The sequence below is a fragment of the Pseudochaenichthys georgianus genome, chromosome 19 (assembly GCF_902827115.2).
Source record: "Pseudochaenichthys georgianus chromosome 19, fPseGeo1.2, whole genome shotgun sequence".
Classification (NCBI taxonomy): domain Eukaryota; kingdom Metazoa; phylum Chordata; class Actinopteri; order Perciformes; family Channichthyidae; genus Pseudochaenichthys; species Pseudochaenichthys georgianus.
This window is the reverse complement of record NC_047521.1, coordinates 27,662,067-27,684,334: the sequence shown is the minus strand read 5'-3', so window position 1 is coordinate 27,684,334 and position 22,268 is coordinate 27,662,067. Positions and strand designations below refer to the sequence as shown.

At 44.0% G+C, this 22,268-nt stretch overlaps 1 protein-coding gene across 1 annotated transcript in view; it reads right to left on the bottom strand.

Moving 5' to 3' along the window:
* cacna1g (calcium channel, voltage-dependent, T type, alpha 1G subunit) overlaps nt 1-22,268 on the bottom strand; it is a 250,441-nt gene that overhangs the window by 98,596 nt on the left and 129,577 nt on the right. Inside the window, exons 13-18 of the mRNA XM_034107161.2 lie at nt 16,219-16,312; nt 13,473-13,654; nt 9,858-10,027; nt 9,602-9,737; nt 9,106-9,285; nt 7,554-7,654 (exon numbers count right to left, since the gene is read on the bottom strand). Of these exons, the coding sequence (XP_033963052.1) occupies nt 7,554-7,654; nt 9,106-9,285; nt 9,602-9,737; nt 9,858-10,027; nt 13,473-13,654; nt 16,219-16,312 (863 nt within the window). The remainder of the gene's footprint in view (nt 1-7,553; nt 7,655-9,105; nt 9,286-9,601; nt 9,738-9,857; nt 10,028-13,472; nt 13,655-16,218; nt 16,313-22,268) is intronic.

The following is a 22,268-nucleotide window of genomic DNA, read 5'->3' as shown; positions in this document are numbered from 1 at the left end:
ATTACGGTAGCAAATCATCCGGTTCTTTACGACCAAACTATTAACGGGATACAAACCGGAGGAACCAGGCATGGAGACAGTGGGTGAAACTGGTAGGTTTTCGCCTGTTTGGGGAGTTTTTATATATATATATATTGTTCGCAAAAAATCCCCGGGGATTTTTGCTTTGTATGTCGGGGGCGGGAGATTCATGTGATTGGTTGTTGGTCGCGTTGCTGGAATAAAATCCCCAAGCTGTCAGACACGCCCAGCTCCAAGATGTTCAAGATTTTTGAAAAGCTGCTGTGTGGACGCACCGTGAGTCCTGAGTCCTGATCTGAGTCCTGGACTTCGAGTCGTGGCTGACTCTCATCACAATACTTCCCTGATGGCTCCCACAGGATTGTTGACATCTTCGTGGATTCATCTTCTTATTACAGACACATTAGTTTTTATGCTCCCCACAAATGGAATAAACTTCCAGAAAACCTGAGGTCTTCACCAACGCTGAGTCATTTTAAGTCGAGGCTAAAAACACTACTTTTTTCAGCTGCTTACCCAGAAGCCTTTTAACTTGTTTTAGCACTTACCGTATTTACAATATCGTTTTTAAACTATTTTATATCTCAGTAATGCATTGGTTTTATGAAACTGTTATTCCATCATGTTTATGTATTGTGTTCCTCTCTGTTCTACTATCATGTGTTAATGATCATGTAAAACACTTTGAATTGCCTCTGCATCTGAAATGTGCTTTATAAATAAACGTACCTTACCTCACATGCATTTCCTAATATTCGGTCTATATGCTGTAACATGTATTATCTCTTGTATTTCCACACGGCATCCATTGCACGTCTGTCCGTCCTGGAGAGGGATCCCTCCTCTGCTGCTCTCCCTGAGGTTTCTCCATGTTCCCTTAAAACTGGGGGTTTTCTTCGGAAGTGTTTCCTTGTACGATGTGAGGGTCTAAGGACAGAGGGTCTAAGGACAGAGGGTCTGAGGACAGAGGGTCTAAGGACAGAGGGTCTAAGGACAGAGGGTCTGAGGACAGAGGGTCTAAGGACAGAGGGTCTGAGGACAGAGGGTCTGAGGAAAGAGGGTCTGAGGACAGAGGGTCTAAAGACAGAGAGTCTAAGGACAGAGGGTCTGAGGACAGAGGGTCTAAGGACAGATGGTCTGAGGACAGAGGGTCTAAGGACAGAGGGTCTGAGGACAGAGGGCCTAAGGACAGAGGGTCTAAGGACAGAGGGTCTGAGGACAGAGGGTCTAAGGACAGAGGGTCTGAGGACAGAGGGTCTAAGGACAGAGGGTCTGAGGACAGAGGGTCTAAAGACAGAGAGTCTAAGGACAGAGGGTCTGAGGACAGAGGGTCTGAGGACAGAGGGTCTAAAGACAGAGAGTCTAAGGACAGAGGGTCTGAGGACAGAGGGTCTGAGGACAGAGGGTCTAAAGACAGAGAGTCTAAGGACAGAGGGTCTGAGGACAGAGGGTCTGAGGACAGAGGGTCTAAGGACAGAGGGTCTGAGGACAGAGGGTCTAAGGACAGAGGGTCTAAGGACAGAGGGTCTGAGGACAGAGGGTCTAAGGACAGAGGGGCTAAGGACAGAGGGTCTAAGGACAGAGGGTCTGAGGACAGAGGGTCTGAGGACAGAGGGTCTAAGGACAGAGGGTCTGAGGACAGAGGGTCTAAGGACAGAGGGTGTCGTATTGTCATACTGATATTCTGTACAAACCAGGGTTTCCGCTAGGATTTTTCCTCGCCGGTCAAATGTCCGGGCAGAATTTATTTTACCGGACTAATTTGAAACTTACCGGTCATATTTCAATAATAATAATAATAGTTGTGTAGCAGAGTTTCCGTTAGCAGGTAATTACCGGACTATGAGCAGATATGCTTCAGTTTAAAACTCAGTTCACGGGCTCATTTTTATATTGCTTCAGTTTATAATCGTAACAGATCGAAAAATTCAGATTCATTTTTCAATAAATGATTCCACAAACAACAAACAACATAATTATTACATTCAAACAAACTACTTGTAGTAGATAACGTACATTATTCAGAAGTTTACATCAACTTTGAATAATAACACGGGAGAAACGGAGCCTCTCTCTCCCTCTCTCCCTCTCTCTCCCTCTCTCCTGACAGCCCGTCAGTTTCTCAAGCAGCTCCTGCAGCTCGCTAAACAGAGGGCGGGGCTTCAGGTGATCATGCAGAGCTGCGTGTCTCGGTCAGACTCAGCAGCTGATCTGATCTCTCTCTCGCTCCGGTTACACTTCACTCGCGTTTATGTCCATATCGATCAGACCCAGCTCTCCTGGTCGGCCTTTATAGAGAGCACCGATCAAACTATTAAGAGTGAATATCGGCCGATAATGACCGGCGGCCGATCGATCGGAGCCTCCCTAATTATTACCAGACATGTTGACCGTCAGGTTTTGAATTTACCGGTTTTTTATAAATTTTACGAGCTAAAAAACGGTAATTACCGGCTAACGGAAACCCTGGTACAAACTGTTAAGTCCACTGAGACAAATGTAACATCTGTGATATTGGGCTATAAATAACCATTGATTGATTGATTGATTGGTTGGTTGATTGATTGATACTCTTGTACAAAATCTCAGACCTCATTTAACGCAAAAACATTTTCAGTGGTCTTTTTACTTTTTCCCGAAGCTGTTTTTGTCAAATTGAAGAGTTTCCTGTGCTTTCATCTGGAGAATGTGACTAAGACACTTTGTATCTCTGAATTGTGGTACATTCGAGTATACGTTTGAGTGAATATATAAATGGATGCATGCTCTCTATCTTCCAGCTTTTCCTCCACTTCTTGATTTAGCATCTCGACATTCGACACCTTTTTCCAATACATTCCCTGATTTTCACACCATCAACACACTCTCAGCGAAGCGTCTTCACTTCCTTTACATTTCCTCCCAGTCTTTTAACATCTCGGGTGTTTTCGCATCGCCACTTTGTCCGTGTAGGCGTTGGTGTGACATGCTGCCTCTGCCTGGATCTGAGGAAGTGTCACTTTGAGCACAACAGATAAGAGGCGCTCGTGCTAATTACCCACTTCTTCTTTTTCTTCTTCTGTGCATTTACAAACCAACGAGAGACACAAAGCCGCATCACTTCCTTGAATGCTGGATGATTGCTTTCCAGGGGAGAGCGGGCAGATGGCATTTCATGTTCCCTGCAGCTATAGGCGGTCGTATGAAAAGCAGCAACAAAGAAAGTTTCTACATAAAATCAACAACAGAGATCAATGTTTACGGTAACTGTAAAACCCCTGCTGTCTATTTGTTCTATTCCTTCTCTGCGTCGTATCTGCATTCAGTCTCACGTCCCCCAACAGCAGGCTTTGGATGTACTTCAAAAGTCCCAAGAAATACAATTATGGCGCTTTTCCACTGCAGGGCCTCGCTCGGCTTAGTACGGTATGGCTAGGCCTCATTAGGCTCACTTTATGCTGCGCTTCCATTACAGTTTAGTGGCTGGGGCGGTAACTATAGTAACGCAGTGTAGGTGGAGCCGTGACGTCATCTTCAATGCGAAACACAAAACCAACATTAGCCGTTAGCTGTTAGCGCTCAGAGCTCACAGCTCCTCATATCTGTTCAGAAACTAGACAGAAGTTAAACAAGTACAAACCACAGACTGTCTGTGTCATGGAGAATGCAGTCGCTGGTTTATTTATGTCTGTAGGCCGTTGTTGCGAGTGTGGACGGTCGGAGCATTTATAACGTTAGCTTAGCCGATCTCCATTCAGAAAACACGCATTTTAAAAGGTTTTTCGTCTGCAGACTTGTCAAAGCATTAATTCATGGTTCTTACTAACCGGTATCAGTACGTTGTTACTTCGGTATTATTTTGAAACGTGTATTACAATTAAATCACGGTCAAATATGTTCATTTTGTTGTAGTTGTAGCCACTCACGTCACTAGTTTAGCATTCTCAGCCCGGTTGTTGGCCCGGAAAGAACCTCGATGTTGGAGAGCCAGAAAACTGTGAAAAAGTACCCGCTAGCCGGAACTACACCGAGTGGAAAGGCACCCAAAAACGGGCTGGGCACGGCACGCTTAGACCGCGCTGTAGTGGAAATGCGCTGTTAGTGAGGTAGGTTTTATACGCTAAAGTCCCAAACCTCCCAAAACACACTAACAAGAAATACAAGAATGGAAGCTGGATTTTAATTTTAACATTTATTTGCAATATCCCAAGTTCACTAGTAGCCTACTGATGTTTTTTACGTTAATTGTTTATTCATCATATTATTTTATTGTATTTCTGTCGTACTGGATGCTGTATCTTTCGCTAACTTTAGAAAATGTTATTGTATTTATTATCTTTATTTGACTTTTTTGGATTCACATTTATCAAGTATACTTTCTATAATATAATCAGATATATACATTTTCACATCTGACTTGCATTAAATGTTTATTATTATTATTAATAATAAAAAAAATCATGTCAATAGTTTTTATATTATATTTTGTGTTGTTGTTTAATTATTATTATAATTATTATTATTTGTGTCCTATTTCGATTTTTATCTTATAATTATATATTTGTTATCCTTTAATTATTATCTTTATAATATAATATAATTGTTTTCCTTTAATTATTATTATTGTTATTATATTTTGTATTTTTTATAATCATTAATATATTTATTAATATTACTATTATAGTTTCCGCTCTTTCAGTAATCTGTAGTCTTGAGCACCGACACACAAATCTGAAAGGCAGGTTGAGGTGAATCTGGTCCATGTGAAAACAGCTGGACTCCCCCCCCCCCCCCCCACTGCTGTCTCTTGATGTGATTTTGAGCACAGCGGGGGCTCCTCGTTGGTTTCGAGGCCGGAAAAAAGACTCCATGCAGAGTCCGTGTCCTCGCTGTCAGTCTCAGAGACGAACAGAACCTGGAGACCCGCTGCGATGAAACCCAAAATCCTTCACGTCTCCTCAGACTCCGGCAACAACAGAACGCATGGAGCTTTCCCAATTAACCTTTTCAATGGCCAACGGAGGTGATGAAACAAAAAAATATTAATCTGTAGTTCTCCAGGTATCGTGACGTGGACTTGAATCGACTCGAGTCACTGTTTTCATGACCTGCGACTTGAGAGAAAATAAATTACTTGAAACGTTTTTACGGTGGTGCGAACACGCCCATAAAGAGAAACGTTCTGCAGTTTCTAAAACGACGGATCTTGGACAGGAAAAGTAAGTATGAAGTGTCTCTACTTTAAAGAGTCCTCTCCTGCTGATGTTCAGTATATCAGTATATAGTGTCTCTACTTTAAAGAGTCCTCTCCTGCTGATGTTCAGGTGTATATCAGTATGTAGTGTCTCTACTTTAAAGAGTCATCTCCTGCTGATGTTCAGGTGTATATCAGTATGTAGTGTCTCTACTTTAAAGAGTCCTCTCCTGCTGATGTTCAGGTGTATATCAGCATGTAGCGTCTCTACTTTAAAGAGTCCTCTCCTGCTGATGTTCAGGTGTATATCAGTATGTAGTGTCTCTACTTTAAAGAGTCCTCTCCTGCTGATGTTCAGGTGTATATCAGTATGTAGCATCTCTACTTTAAAGAGTCCTCTCCTGCTGATGTTCAGGTGTATATCAGTATGTAGTGTCTCTACTTTAAAGAGTCCTCTCCTGCTGATGTTCAAGTGTATATCAGTATGTAGCGTCTCTACTTTAAAGAGTCCTCTCCTGCTGATGTTCAGGTGTATATCAGTATGTAGCGTCTCTACTTTAAAGAGTCCTCTCCTGCTGATGTTCAGGTGTATATCAGTATGTAGTGTCTCTACTTTAAAGAGTCCTCTCCTGCTGATGTTCAGGTGTATATCAGTATGTAGTGTCTCTACTTTAAAGAGTCCTCTCCTGCTGATGTTCAGGTGTATATCAGTATGTAGTGTCTCTACTTTAAAGAGTCCTCTCCTGCTGATGTTCAGGTGTATATCAGTATGTAGTGTCTCTACTTTAAAGAGTCCTCTCCTGCTGATGTTCAGGTGTATATCAGTATGTAGTGTCTCTACTTTAAAGAGTCCTCTCCTGCTGATGTCCAGGTGTATATCAGTATGTAGTGTCTCTACTTTAAAGAGTTCTCTCCTGCTGATGTCCAGGTGTATATCAGTATGTAGTGTCTCTACTTTAAAGAGTTCTCTCCTGCTGATGTCCAGGTGTATATCAGTATGTAGTGTCTCTACTTTAAAGAGTCCTCTCCTGCTGATGTTCAGGTGTATATCAGTGTGTAGTGTCTCTACTTTAAAGAGTCCTATCCAGCTGATGTTCAGGTGTATATCAGTATGTAGTGTCTCTACTTTAAAGAGTCCTCTCCTGCTGATGAAAAAAGTACAATTTAGTGGGACTGAGTATTTTCATGTATTGCTTCTTAGTACTTCTAGTCCACTACCTTTCAGAGGTTGTTGGACAACATGTTGGCGGCTTCAAGTTAAATGAAATACTGAAAATGAAACCTCAGCACTTTTACAGTGACAGCTTTTTGTTATCAGGAAAACGATAGAGCTATCTTCTTGGCAAGACGAGGTTTTTTCACGTTGCATTTGACATCCCATAATGCTGACTGTGATCGCAGAGTTTTTTTTTGTATTTGCCGCATTGTGAGCGCAGCATTTTCTGCCTTTTATCGGCTTCGATTCCCTCTCGCAATCTCACTTCTGAAGTCTGTTTTATCTGCACTTTTCTGCCATGTCAGGGGGGAGTGAGGGAGTTTCTCCGGCGTTTTATCTCAATCCTTCCCCCCTCCTCCTCCTCCTCCTCCTCCTCCTCCTCCTCCTCCTCCTCCTCCTCCTCCTCCTCCTCCTCCTCCTCCTCCTCCTCCTCCGAGGCTTTGATCCACGTCTGTTAGAGGGTGTGGCTGTGAAGGCAAAACTCTGCTACCAAAGTACCGCAACATGAACACCAAAAAACAACCCTAACCCCATGTTTTTATGTAATAAAATATGTTGAAATACCGATTTGAAAGTAAAAAGAGAACAGGGTAAAGAGGTTATATGGTATGGAGGTAAATAAATGTGTAGATGCTGAAAAATAGAATGTAAGTCAAGGGAACATTTTAAAAACACACCACAAAAATCTAAAATGTTCTATTTTTTCTACTTTAATGATCAAGAGAAATCTAAAAAATGTACTAAAAGTATAACATTTTGCAGAAATATCTAAAATATTTTTACAATAAATGTTTATAGATGCCAACTGAAAAGTACCCAATGGAAAACAATTTAAAATACATTTAAAAATACTTTAAAAATAAGTAAATCGCTTACTTACTGAGTAATGGGGTGTTTTTGTACAAATTGTCAGCTGATTTAATTCATAACAAGATAATATATGTGTTTTGTAAACATCTGTATAATTTGTTAAGTAACTAAAGCTGTAAAATAAATGTAGTCAATTGTAAGAGATATTTGAATGGTCTAGGAGATGATGTATAATGTGATATAAAGTACAATTATACTTGAGTAAATGTACTTTCCCCACTGTTTTAGTGTGAGTGTTACCCATAGACTGTATAGACTGTATACAGGTGTTACCTGGACTCTGGAGGGAACAGGTACATTGACCAGGTGTCTCTCTGTCTGCACCAATCAGGCTGCTTCTTCTCCAGCCAGAGGAACAGTCTGGAAACAAGATTCTGCAGGAAATAGAGAACACATTCATTATTCATATTTTTACCGTTTTATCTTGTGAGCTGCAAGTACTCTCCAGGGTTAGAGGCTTCTCATGTGAACGTTCTAATACAACGGTTGAGTATGTATGTATACAACAAGGTTTGTCCTAAAGGGCCAACAGAAACATGGTCAATATGCAGTCATCTTGATATTAGCACGGTCACCGCTAAGCTAAAGGCGGCTAATGTTGGGCTATAAAGGAACTACAGCACGGTCACATGACTTCACGTCACCACCGCTAAGCTAAAGGTGGCTAATGTTGGGCTATAAAGGAACTACAGCACGGTCACATGACTTCACGTCACCACCGCTAAGCTAAAGGAGGCTAATTTTGGGCTATAAAGGAACTACAGCACGGTCACATGACTTCACGTCACCACCGCTAAGCTAAAGGCGGCTAATGTTGGGCTATAAAGGAACTACAGCACGGTCACATGACTTCACGTCAGCACCGCTAAGCTAAAGGAGGCTAATGTTGGGCTATAAAGGAACTACAGCACGGTCACATGACTTCACGTCACCTCCGCTAAGCTAAAGGAGGCTAATGTTGGGCTATAAAGGAACTACAGCACGGTCACATGACTTCACGTCACCACCGCTAAGCTAAAGGAGGCTAATGTTGGGCTATAAAGGAACTACAGCACGGTCACATGACTTCACGCCACCACCGCTAAGCTAAAGGAGGCTAATGTTGGGCTATAAAGGAACTACAGCACGGTCACATGACTTCACGCCACCACCGCTAAGCTAAAGGAGGCTAATGTTGGGCTATAAAGGAACTACAGCACGGTCACATGACTTCACGTCACCACCGCTAAGCTAAAGGCAGCTAATGTTGGGCTATAAAGGAACTACAGCACGGTCACATGACTTCACGTCACCACCGCTAAGCTAAAGGAGGCTAATGTTGGGCTATAAAGGAACTACAGCACGGTCACATGACTTCACGTCACCACCGCTAAGCTAAAGGTGGCTAATGTTGGGCTATAAAGGAACTACAGCACGGTCACATGACTTCACGTCACCACCGCTAAGCTAAAGGTGGCTAATGTTGGGCTATAAAGGAACTACAGCACGGTCACATGACTTCACGTCACCACCGCTAAGCTAAAGGTGGCTAATGTTGGGCTACAAAGGAACTACAGCACGGTCACATGACTTCACGTCTCCACCGCTAAGCTAAAGGAGGCTAATGTTGGGCTATAAAGGAACTACAGCACGGTCACATGACTTCACGTCACCACCGCTAAGCTAAAGGAGGCTAATGTTGGGCTATAAAGGAACTACAGCACGGTCACATGACTTCACGTCACCACCGCTAAGCTAAAGGCGGCTAATGTTGGGCTATAAAGGAACTACAGCACGGTCACATGACTAAAAAGATGCTAGCGTGCACTCAGGCTCACACACTGACCAGGTTAGCTTCTTCCTCTGCGTTCTCGTCCTCAGTGTTGTCCTCCAGAGAGACATGTGTGGGACCTAATGATGCAGGAGAGCCCTTCCCGTTGCAGTCGCTGTGTTCTGGGGTCCGGAGGTGACCCAGAGAGGGGGGTCTGGAGCTGAGCATGCTGGCTGAGCGGTGCAGATTCGGCACCTAGACAAAACAAAACCATGATTACTCTGTGTTACTTTTGGATGAGCTCAAAAACAAATGTGCAAGAAAAGAAAGACACTTCTTGATTTGGCCAAATCCACCAGCAGGTGCAGATGATTTGTACAGGTATAGGAGTTGGAACTGATTGGTCCATAACACACCTTTGATATATGAAGGGACTAAAAACAACCCCTTTGCCGGTTGCACCTTACTTTGGGGACAAAAAAGTGACGATATCTAATCTTTAAGACGTGCAATAACAGTTACAGTTTGTTAGTATCAGCAGAGTTGTAACTGTAATGCCCAGAGTAATTACCTGCAGCAGGACATCAGGAGGCAACTCCATGGAGCTCCTGGTCTCCAACGACTCCATCCTCCGGTGTCGAGGCGCTTTCTGAGACATGGAGTCGGTCCTGACCAGAGAGGCGTTATCTTCTTCCATCAAACCTCCTCCTCCTCCTCCTCCTCCTCCTCCTCCTCCTCCTCCTCCTCCTCCTCCTCCTCCTCCTCCTCCTCCTCCTCCTCCTCCTCCTCCTCCTCCTCCTCCTCCTCCTCCTCCTCCTCCTTCTCCTTCTCCTCCTCCTTCTCCTTCCTCAGAGCTGGACCCCCCCTCCCCAGAAAGGAGGGACCGTCGCTCTCCAGACTGCTGCGGCTTCTTCTTGAGAGACGGGGCTCGACTCAAACTGTTCCAGCTGGAGCGACGGCTCGTCCAACCGATGGGCGCCGGAGAGGAGGAGCTGGTCTGCAGCAGGAAGAGGGCGAGAGTCAGATGGATGCTTACAAGTTATCAAGACACTTCAGAGCAGGGACAGTGATACAAAGCTAAAGTTATTGCACTCTAGGGATGCATATCGTTGACTTTTTTACGATACCGATACCACTGAACGATACCGATACTCAACCGATACATATCGTGATACTTTGAAAATGTATCATCCCACAATTACTCCCATGAAGCGCTTTACGATATAGTTGACATGTCAAATGAATATTAAATTCAGTTGTGGGACTTCTTGGACCTCTCAGTACTGAACAAACAATGAAAAATACATAACAAATATGAAGAAAACCGATGATGGAATATCTTTTATAACACATCAGGCGTGCCGCATGAATAGCACATCTTGTCAATGCAAACAGACCGTTATAGCTCCGTTATGATTAATGTTAAACCTGAGATTCGACTAGAGAACAAATACATAATAGAATAAAGGTCATGAGATCTCGGCATTGCACAAACAAACAAATCTCATCTTTAAAATCAACATTTGCCTTCACTGGTGAGAGAAACAAATCCCACCACAGATCATTTGTGGAACTTACCTTTCTAGTATTGAACAAACAATGAAAAATACATAAAATATGAAGAAAAACGATTATGCAATCTAATTTATAACTCCCGCCATCACGGGCCACGGACTCGCTTTGAAATAAAAAACATTTTTTAAAGTATCGAAACCGGATCTGATTTCGGTACGGTACACCGTAGCCACCAGTAACCGGTATTTCGGTAATACCGGATACCGGTATGCATCCCTATTGCACTCTGAGTTGCTGGTCTGCAGCAGGAAGAGGACCAGGAGAAGGAGAGAATGATGAACAAGTTAAACAAGTTGTTCTACTCTGAATTGCATTTATTTAAACAAGTTATCCACCTTCTTTGGCACCTCGATGTCGCCTTACTTAGGTTTCAACTACCGTTTTAGGGCAGAAATGCTAGTTCTTGCAACTTGTTTGTTTGTTTCTTCACACCATGCAAAGTGGCCTTGGGTCCCTTGAAAGGTGCTATAATACATGTAATCTATTATTATTATTACTTTGCTTAGCGTCACCAGCTTTATCGACCTTTACTTGTGGAAGACTGTTGCATGTGAGGTGTTATACTTGAATAAGTTGTGCTAGATTGATTGTGTTAACTATCAAAAACGTATTCAAATAAACTGTAACTTTATTTAATATTCAGCAATAATAATATCTCGACGTCTATAGTTGTGGTGTTGAAATCAGTAGGTTTCGGTGTGCAACACTCCGTGTCATATCGCTACTAAATTCACCTCTAAATGGTATATTAGCCACATGCTAATGCTAACCGGAGATGAAGGATTTTCAGAATAAAAGCTCAACAACTGGTTGTGCGCGGGAACTTCTGGTTTATAAAACAGCATTTAAACTGACGGTATGTTTAAGCTACATTATGCCATCGAAACATTGATTTTAATTTCTAACAATAGCTAACAGTTGCTTGTTTTTCGGTTGGATTACCAAAAGCAAAAGTGGACAATTTTATAAATACTCTCATTGCCAAAAGGGTAGACACACTTCCGCACCGTACGTTTGACCATGGGGGAAATACATAATAACTAGAACACAAACTATGAGAGCAACCACATTTGGCAAGAGCTCGTCGGATACAGAAGATAGCTTATGTTTCCTTGATAGCTAGTGAGACAGGTTTAATTTGCTTGCTTAGCTTATTAGCTTGATATTTAACATTTGATAACTAGTTAGAAAGATAGCTAACAAGAGCTAGCTTGTGTAGTAAATACATGTTGTTCGCGAGCTAGCTAGTCGTATGTCTGTGCAGGGGCGGACTGGGACTACAAATCAGCCCGGCACTCTCGCCCGGCCCACTTCGGTACCGCCGGCCCACCTCGGTACCGCAAGTAAGGGGGTGCTAGTGACTTCTCCGCCCGGCCCACTTCAGTACTGGCCCATCGGGATTTGTCCCGAACTTCGTAGGGGAGACTCGTTTGAGGGTATTTGGTGAGTGTTAAGTGTTTTGTACTTTATGGAGTCTTTCCAATGTTAGCTTCTTTGTAGAACTTTAATTTAGCCTAATGATTGTATTGTGAAAGCAGGTCAGGATAAAGGTCTTCCACGAGGGACAGCATGGAAACATGTTGATCTTGTTTCTACAAACCCTAGCAATGTCCTTCCTTCATGCCGACACAGCGAGCCGAGTCGTTCCGACGTGATCTGAGTAGAATACAGATTTGTGCGGACAGGCGCAGATGTGGAGATCTGGGCTTATTCTCCAGCTCTTTATCCCATCACCAGTCTGTCAGAGGAGGAGTGGCAGCGCGGAGTAAAGTGTCGGAGCCGCATGAATCTTCATCAATCATTACGACCTCCATCAGCGGGACACTTACCGCGACTTCACTCTGAGAGACACTACGGAGTAACACTTGTCTCCGTATACATGTACTAATGTTGGCTTCGTGACTTCCTGCTGCAGTTATTACCCTTATGACCCGCAACATGCTGTTATTGCAGAGTTTATTTAACTGATTTTGTTTATTCTTCATCTCCAATAACATTTTATTTTGGTCCGTTTGTATTCTTTGTCCCGGTCCATGTGACGATGTTGTTGTTTTTGTGACATCCCAGCCCCGGATTCTTGCATTGCAAAACTCTGAAATGCTTTTTTCTTAGTGTTCCTTTGTCTATTTGAGGGTGTTTCTCAATGTCGAGGAGGCTGGCTTGGTAGCATGTACATGTACCTCCGAGTCAGTTGCTTCAGAAGCGAGGCAAGAATCCTCCCTAGCCTCGGACAAGGAAGAATGCTGGAACAGGTGTGCGTTATATGCGAGGCCCCGCCTTAAATCGAGCACGATTTCCGCCACAGATTTGGGGAAGTTGGTCCGTGCGCAAAGCATTGTGGGGATTTTAAGAGCGCGGAGTCTACTCATGTGCAGCCTCGAAATTTCCCGCAGAAGTACGCCGGCCTCGGTAGAATAGCAAGTATGCTGGACATTGGAACGGTCCTTCGGCGGCACTCGATGACGTAGCGTCCTTGACATAGTGGCTCTGCAGCATCCTTCCTCGACATTGAGAAACACCCATAGTCTTCAATGAAATGCAAGTTTGATAAAGTTGTTAGTCTTTACTCTTGTACATGTGTACTTATGTTGGCTTGGTGACATCCTTGAGCACAGTTATTACATTTATAAACTGCAAAAGCTTTTGGACTAGTACATCTTAGTTTTCAGCATTACATCACATTTTGCGTTGAAGGGTCTCAGGGACACAACGACATGCAGTGGGGCTTGAACCTGTGATCCCCTGATTTAAAGTTCAGCGCACTAACATGTTCAATAGATAAAAAAATAGTCTCGTTGAAAGTTAATTTACCCACGTTCATAGTTTTGTTTTATCGTGTTGACGAGAATATTACTGAATCTACAAACCGGTGATTTGTCGTAGCAGGCCGGCTCCATGGAGACGTTGCTGCCTCTTCGGGACTCGAAGCCCAGGATGGGGTCTCCTCCGACGGGTAACTTCAGCACCGCCATGGGGGTGGCAGCCGTGTGGGTGATAACGGGCGGAGTGAGGCTCGTCTTCAGGTCCACGTGACCGTTTACAGGCACTACTAGTGAAGGAGAGACGGAGACAGAGGGTGGAAGAGCGTTAAACAGGACCAGGGCGTAATGTGAAGGTAAAGGAGACACATCATGCATTACAGATTACTTATAGAAGGGCCTGATCAGAAAGAAGTAGGTACACAAGCCGTATTAAAGTGCTAACATGAATACAAACAGGAAGAACAAGTCAGATTTACTCGCTAACAGCAACAGGAATGAGCGTTAAAGAAGACCAGGGCTAAATACTACTACTCGGAGAGGAGAGACGGATACAGAGAGTCAGAGTCAGTGGTGAACAGAAGGTGGAAAGATACATGACTTGACTTGGATTGAACTGCAGGAGTTGTGAGAGTTCGTAAACTGATAGTAGAGTTTCTCATTACGTCCATATTTACTTTAATCCTTCAAGATCTTTCTATGTTTTTGGATACACTTGGAGGCACGCAAGAAACTCAACGTTATCTTCAGGAACTCGAGGTACCACGGGATGAATAATCGATAATCAGTATTTTTGTGAAATGGTACAAGCGGTGGAGATGGGTTTCCTCCGCAGGGTGGCTGGCGTCTCCCTTAGGGATGAGGTGAGAGGTTCGGTCATCAGGGAGGGACTCGGAGTTGAGCCGCTCCTCCTTCGCGTCGAAAGGAGCCAGTCGAGGTGGTTTGGGCTCCTAGTAAGGATGCCACCTGGGCGCCTCCCTAGGGAGGTGTTCCAGGCACGTCCAGCTGGGAGGAGACCGAGGGGTAGACCTATGACCAGGTGGAGGGATTATATCTCTTCTGGCCTGGGAGCGCCTTGGGACCCCCCAGTCAGAGCTGGTTGATGAGGGGAAAGGAACGTTTGGGGCTCTCTGCTGGAACTGATACCCGAGACCCGACCACGGGGAAGCGGGAGAAGATGGATGGATGGAATATATATATATACATATAATATGAGTGTTGAGTTCAGAAAAGAGGATGAGGGCTTACTGTGAAGGTAGAGGAGACACATTCAAGATGACGTTAAGAAGGGCCAGATCAGAGAAAAGTCGATACTAAAGCTGCGTGGAAGTGAATGAAAGTGCTGACATGAATACAAAGAGGAAGCAGTGCCAGAGGACTTCAGCCTCAGAAAAGAAGAAGCATACTTAAAAATGGATGCCTCTTTCTGTTATTGAACAACATGAATCTTTCAGCAGGGCATTCATCTTATGGGACGCGTGGGAGAGGATATTGTGTTTGGCAGCAACACAAACACGTGCCATGGCGGAGAGCCATGCGACTTTAATAACGCTAATTCCTCCGTCTTTATTCGAAGAAGTATTTTCTTCCAGCAAAGTAAGCAGTTTCAAACAGAGCATCTGAAGGGGGGGGGGGGGGGGGGGGTACTGCACGCCTGAGAGTCGTTCTGCAGACGGGAGCGTTTCCATGGGGCTTGTTTAGTCCGTGCGAATGGTAATTAGAGGGTATGGGAACTGGCGTGTGAGGAAGTATAGATGGGGCGGCTGCTTTGCTGCAAGGAGAGCACAGCGTGATCGGGCATCGGACACAGATGAGGAGGGGACAGGACAAGTGTACACCCAAAGTGAGCATGTGTGTCTCTATCAATCGCCCCTGCGGTATCATGCATTGTTGAGGGAAATGTTGTGTTTTGATAAATGGAAGTTAACTATATCAGAGTATCCGTTCAGAAACTCTGTCACACACTTAAAGGTGGGGTAAGAATGGAGGAACCAGCTCGAGTGGCTAGAATTTGAAAATACACAGCCGGAAGAAATCTGCCACTTCCTCACAGAGCCCCTCCCCCACACACACGACCAATGAGGCACGAGGTAAGTGTGTGCCCAGATGGAAGGCTGACAGGCAGGTAGGGCATCCAGTTACTTTAGCCGGCTCAGATGATTGGTCGTGCTTTTTACAGCGCCACGGCTTCGACTGATGATATTTCTTTATGGATTTTTGAGATATTCATTGCTATCGGGATGTTAAGAGCATTCCATGGAATATAACAAAAAGTGTATCTCGAGCCGGTTTCTCAAACGTACCCACCCCGCCTTTAAGCATCCATTATGTGAGAGAAACACGGTATGAGGGAACGAGAAAGCCAGAGGAATATTTCACCCCCACAATGATCATTAGTGTATCTGTCCGTCACCCCTGTGTCGATGGAGACACTGACATGTCTTGATAAATGGACGTTAATGGGACACACAGCAAAAGTATATCAGAAAACCAATTTACACACTCGTACAGGGCTCGTTCAGAACAATCCAAGTCCACTTAACTTTGCATTTGACCTCGAACATTGACATTTAAAACACGTTGGACTTCGGAGGAGTTATAGCAGGATACAGGAGACGTGAGAGTTCGTAAACTGACGATAGAGTTTCTTATTACGTACTTTAATCCTTCAAGAACTTTCTATGTTTTTGGATACACCTTGGAGGCATGCAGGAAACGCAAAGTCTCCTTCAGGAACTCGAGGTACCACGGGATGAATCATTGATACACAAGCAGTACTTTCGTGAAATGGTATATAATATGAATGTTGTGTTCAGTCCTTTGCATTTCCTTTTCGAGCATCGAGTCATTTCACCTGCAGACGCTGATACATCCTTCTTGCTGCCGTGAACATCCTCCATACTTCGAGCACAGGAACCGATCTCCGAAGGCGGCTTTGAATCCTCTCCCTTGACACACAAAGACATACAAAGAGTTAGAGGAAGGCACACGTGGAAATGTCCGTTTCTGAGTCGAGTTGAGATCCCTGCTGCATCTCATCAGACCTGACCTGGGATCAGTCACTGGAGGCAACCTCCCTCTTTAACTACCTGATCCCAGAGGTCAAAGGTCAAGGGGACGGTAACAAAAGTTGGAATATGTAAAGTGTTGTCATGCAAGGACAGTGACATAATTCACAGGTGAACCACGCTGAAGCCCAATACAGACACTTACATGCTCTCCAGGGAGAATCTGGCAAGTGAATTGTTGTCGTTATTATATTGGCTGCGGGTCAATTGTTTTGACTTGCCTTGGGTTGTAAACATCGACAAAAAGAGAGCTTCGGTGTGGTTTCTACGGACGATTTTCACACAAACACAAACCAAGGACTTCACTGTTGTGGAAGGCAATCTGTAAATCAACAACTAAGAACTAAAACATCTTGTTCCACCATCTTTCACAGACTATTCTCAACCTGGACTTTGAACTTTTTTGAATGTGTTTTTAGTTGTTATCCTGAAATAGCTGAAGAAATGTTCATGTTTTGTTCTACGAGATAAAATATGTCAGTAGATACCCCACTGGTGAATTTAAAAAGGGAGGTTGCTAACAAGTGTCTAAATGAGACGACTAAACGTCATCACGCCCAACATTAGCCACCTTTAGCTTAGCGGTTGATACGTGAAGTCATGTGACCGTGCTGTAGTTCCTTTATAGTCCAACATTAGCCACCTTTAGCTTAGCGGTGGTGACGTGAAGTCATGTGACCGTGCTGTAGTTCCATTATAGCCCAACATTAGCCACCTTTAGCTTAGCGGTGGTGACGTGAAGTCATGTGACCGTGCTGTAGTTCCTTTATAGTCCAACATTAGCCACCTTTAGCTTAGCGGTGGTGACGTGAAGTCATGTGACCGTGCTGTAGTTCCTTTATAGTCCAACATTAGCCACCTTTAGCTTAGCGGTGGAGACGTGAAGTCATGTGACCGTGCTGTAGTTCCATTATAGCCCAACATTAGCCGCCTTTAGCTTAGCGGTGGAGACGTGAAGTCATGTGACCGTGCTGTAGTTCCTTTATAGTCCAACATTAGCCACCTTTAGCTTAGCGGTGGTGACGTGAAGTCATGTGACCGTGCTGTAGTTCCATTATAGCCCAACATTAGCCACCTTTAGCTTAGCGGTGGTGACGTGAAGTCATGTGACCGTGCTGTAGTTCCTTTATAGTCCAACATTAGCCACCTTTAGCTTAGCGGTGGTGACGTGAAGTCATGTGACCGTGCTGTAGTTCCTTTATAGTCCAACATTAGCCACCTTTAGCTTAGCGGTGGAGACGTGAAGTCATGTGACCGTGCTGTAGTTCCATTATAGCCCAACATTAGCCGCCTTTAGCTTAGCGGTGGAGACGTGAAGTCATGTGACCGTGCTGTAGTTCCTTTATAGTCCAACATTAGCCACCTTTAGCTTAGCGGTGGTGACGTGAAGTCATGTGACCGTGCTGTAGTTCCATTATAGCCCAACATTAGCCACCTTTAGCTTAGCGGTGGTGACGTGAAGTCATGTGACCGTGCTGTAGTTCCTTTATAGTCCAACATTAGCCACCTTTAGCTTAGCGGTGGTGACGTGAAGTCATGTGACCGCGCTGTAGTTCCTTTATAGCCCAACATTAGCCGCCTTTAGCTTAGCGGTGGTGACGTGAAGTCATGTGACCGCGCTGTAGTTCCTTTATAGCCCAACATTAGCCGCCTTTAGCTTAGCGGTGGTGACGTGAAGTCATGTGACCGTGCTGTAGTTCCTTTATAGCCCAACATTAGCCACCTTTAGCTTAGCGGTGGTGACATGAAGTCATGTGACCGTGCTGTAGTTCCTTTATAGCCCAACATTAGCCACCTTTAGCTTAGCGGTGGTGACATGAAGTCATGTGACCGTGCTGTAGTTCCTTTACAGCCCAACATTAGCTTTTAACTTCAGAAATCATAAAGCGGTGTTACTTTGTGGAGATTATCCTGCTGACCTACACGTGTAAGTATCATAAACGTGTGTTTGCTACAAAGCTTATTTTTCTGCAATAATCCACCAGGGAAATTCCATCCCATCGCTTTTAATCAAGGGAGTCTTTCACGATGCTTATTTCCGGGTCGGTCCTCTCTCTTCTCGCCTCTGCCCTTCCCTTACAAACTTACTTTAGCAACCCTCAGAGTTCCTGCTTGTTCTTCAGGCTGCTTTAAAGTGTGTGTGGTGACGCCAGGTGGATTGAAGCGGATCCGGTGAGTAAGACCTCTGTTGTAGCAGAGTGGATAAACTGCGCCTCAGGACCCAATCACCATGCACCTCCTTTTAAACTACTTACTTTAGTGATACTTCCCATGAGTGTGAGAGAAAGACTAATGTGCTTGTGTTGTGCCGTTAGGTGTGTCTATCTCTGAGGCACTTCCTTCTAGTAAATCAAGCCCCAGAGTGATTCCCCTCGACCTGGGAAGCGTTGGGAGACTAGGTTAAGCAAAGCAGATGCTAATAAACTAGCGAGCAAGTCGACTTCAGGGCTGCTTGGTAGTTGCTGTGCTCATCACGTTCCTGCATTATCACAGTTTCTCCCATTAACACATAATGTGGGAAACACCCGGGGAAGGCTACTCTAAATTACAAGGCATGACAAGTAATAGACGTTCTGGGAATTTGTCACCCTTTCATTTTACTTGCCGTGTATTATGTTAACTGAAGCATGTGTCCTGCATAGATTAGGGCTGTGGCTCTCCATGCTAATGCCCTGCTTATATTAGAGCTGTGTCTAATGTGGGAAAAGTGCAACGTAAAGTCGTGTCGAGCAATATGAGGTCAATGTTAGAGGCGAAAACGGTGAGAATGCTTCAGTTCGGTCAAAAGCCAAAGTTCAAAGCCGCGAATCAACAATGACCTCATAATATCCAGGGACTTTTCACACGGAGAGAAAGCATGCACACGTTGAGAGGAAACTGCATTTTCAAAAAACCACCCGTACGAACAAATGCCAAACTTCACTGCATCTCATCAAAAGGTGTAACGATGAAATATTGTACAAGTCTATTTAAACTGAAAGTATTATTTAGGAGCCAAATCATGAATGGTTATGAACGGGACCTGTGAAATCCCATTTGTTGTTAGTTCTTGTAATTGTAAAAAAACAAAAAGCAAACAAATTAACAAGACGAACATGTCGCTGATGACGATGACCTAATGTTTTATTTATAAGGAACATATATGCTAGAGGGGGGAGGACCAGAACAGTTCTTTTAAGCTTCTTCTTGCCTCTGTTGAACATGACCGACTATTTGAGAATTATTATTTTTTTTCCTTATTTTTCTTATTTATTTTTTTGTTGTACTTTGTTATAATTATTAATTTGAGTGAGAAAAAAAAAGAGAATATATATATATTATTGTTGTATGTTTTTGTTTCTGACATGTTCAATAAACTGACTTAAAAAAAATGATATAAAGGTTTTATTCTTGAAGTTTTTCACATAACAGAGAAAAGGAAAGAAACGTGACACTGGAGGTATACAACAGAAACAGCTGGAGGTTCTAGTACGTTTACAAATGTAACATTTCATCGGTACACCAGATGGGGAAATAAACACTGAGGGTGTTTCTCAATGTCGAGTACGCTTGCTTGGTAGCACTTCCGAGTCACTTGCTTCAGAAGCGAGACAAGCATACTTCCTAGCCTCGGAAAACGAAGAATGGAACAGGCGAGCAAGTGTGCAGGTGTGCGTCATATGAGAGGCCCCGCCTTACGGTCCGTGCGCAAAGCATTGTGGGGATTTTAAGACCGCAGAGTCTACACATGTGCAGCCTCGACATTTCTCCAAACGAAGTACGCCGGGCTCGGTAGAATTCCAAGTATGCTGGACATTGGAACGGTCCTTCGGCGGCACTCGATGACGTAGCGTGCTTGAAATAAAGATTGAGAAACACCCGGAGTATCCAATGGCCGAATTTGCACGAATAATACAACGTTGGTTTCTGTCTGAACATTTCTCTCTCCGAACTCGAGACAGATTTCTTAGTGTCTCCTTTCAATGGAGTGCACTGGTCTTTGGTCTAATGTGTAGTGCAGTTCGATATACTTCAACACGCGTTAATATTACCTTCGTGGATGTGACACAAGCTGCGTGTGTTATATGACTTAGGTTGAGGAAAAAGACCATGGATTGGTGGAGTACGTTATATAACTAAAGTAACGTGCTTAAATTAAGGAGATCATCCACCTTGACTTCCACACGTAAGGCTTTTCATTTTTCTTTACACTACGTCACTTAACTTCTCTTCTCCTCCCCGCATCACGACTACGGCAAAGAATGAAGTTATAGGGAAACGTTGAGCATCGTTATTTCGGTCCATAGTCAAATATATTGACCATCGTTTGTGAAATGATGCTTATTTCCGGTCCGTTATCCCGCCATCGTGTCCGGGCGATCAGAAGCGTTATCGGTGCAAATTGAAAACAACAACGTACTTATACGAAATCCCATCTTCTTTTTAACGCTAGATTTCTGCAGACCAATAAAAACGTCTTCTCTCCAGCGTCACAAGGATGTACTCTTCAAGCATGGGTAAGATAATCACAGCTTCACTTTCCCAATAGAAGTCGATGCACGCGGACGGTTCCTCTTTACCTGCAGGACACTCGAAGGTTACGAGAGGCGATGACTTCTCTTTGCTGGATATCTCGGCTGCTCTTTAAGGAAAGTGTTATTCCAACACCACAATAACTCCAGCACCTCCAAACAGACTCAAGTCCCGCCACCCCTACAACACAGCAGCTCAAGAGATGCTCAACTCCACCTCTGAGGACATCTCCAGAGATGCGTGGTTGGTAGCAGCTTGGAAGCAGGAGTGGGAGTCAGCCGGGCCCTCCCGAATCCACCTTTACATCTGGGACCCAGGAGATGGCGCCATTGGAGGAGACGACCTACCGCGCCGGCAGTGGACCGCTCTGAACCGTCTACGAACTGGGGTCGGTCGCTTTAAAACCTCGATGAAGACGTGGGGCTTGGCGGACGGTGCGGCGACCCTGAGCAGACCGCTGTCCATATAATCACCATCTGCCCCTTATATAGACCGCCCTCGGAAGCCAGCCTCTTCCACCTAGGACCAGAGATGCGGGCATGGCTACACGACACCGAGTTGGACATCTAACGTTATACGAAAGAAGAAGAAGGAAAGTGTGCTGCATACTAAAAACAAAGCTTTATGATCCACGGGTCTTCGTGCAGCGGTAGTATACACCTTTGATATATCTACAGATCGCTGAGTGATCGTGACAAAGGCTTCGCACTGACCTCAGATCTGTTTTGGAGTTAACGGTGCAATTAAGAAACCCAAAGTAAGTCGTTAAAGTGTCTGAAACTACAACAGACTGACAGAGAGACTTTAATCCAGCTCAATTTAGTTTCCCCTCTCTTGTGATTCCTTCTTACTTTCCATCCTCTGTCTCGTATTTACTCTTTCCCTCTCCGGTACATCACAAACAACTCTTTCACAGGCGGAGATAATCCGTCTCTCAGCTGTGAGAAAACGAAAGCTCTAAAAAACAAGAAATCTGACACAAAAAAAACACTTCTATTTTCGATCAAGGCATCTGAGGCGAAGTCTCAACAGAGAGGGTTCACTGTTTTTGGTTTGAAATCTTATCGAGGTAAGGGATGCGGAAAGCTTTAGAGGACAGTGAGAAAGACGGGTAACCAATACACTTTGTTTTGCCCAACACTTGTTTGTACGTTTTGTAACGTGTGCAAAATGGTTGAAAATGAAATATTGGCTCAAATATACAAACACATTTCAATCGGAAAAAGTTTGCTGGGTAGAAAAAAAACTGTGGGTCCGTTTCCTAACTTTATCTATTTCTTTAATTAGATTTTTTATGATAATAACAAAATTGTAACTTGAGAAA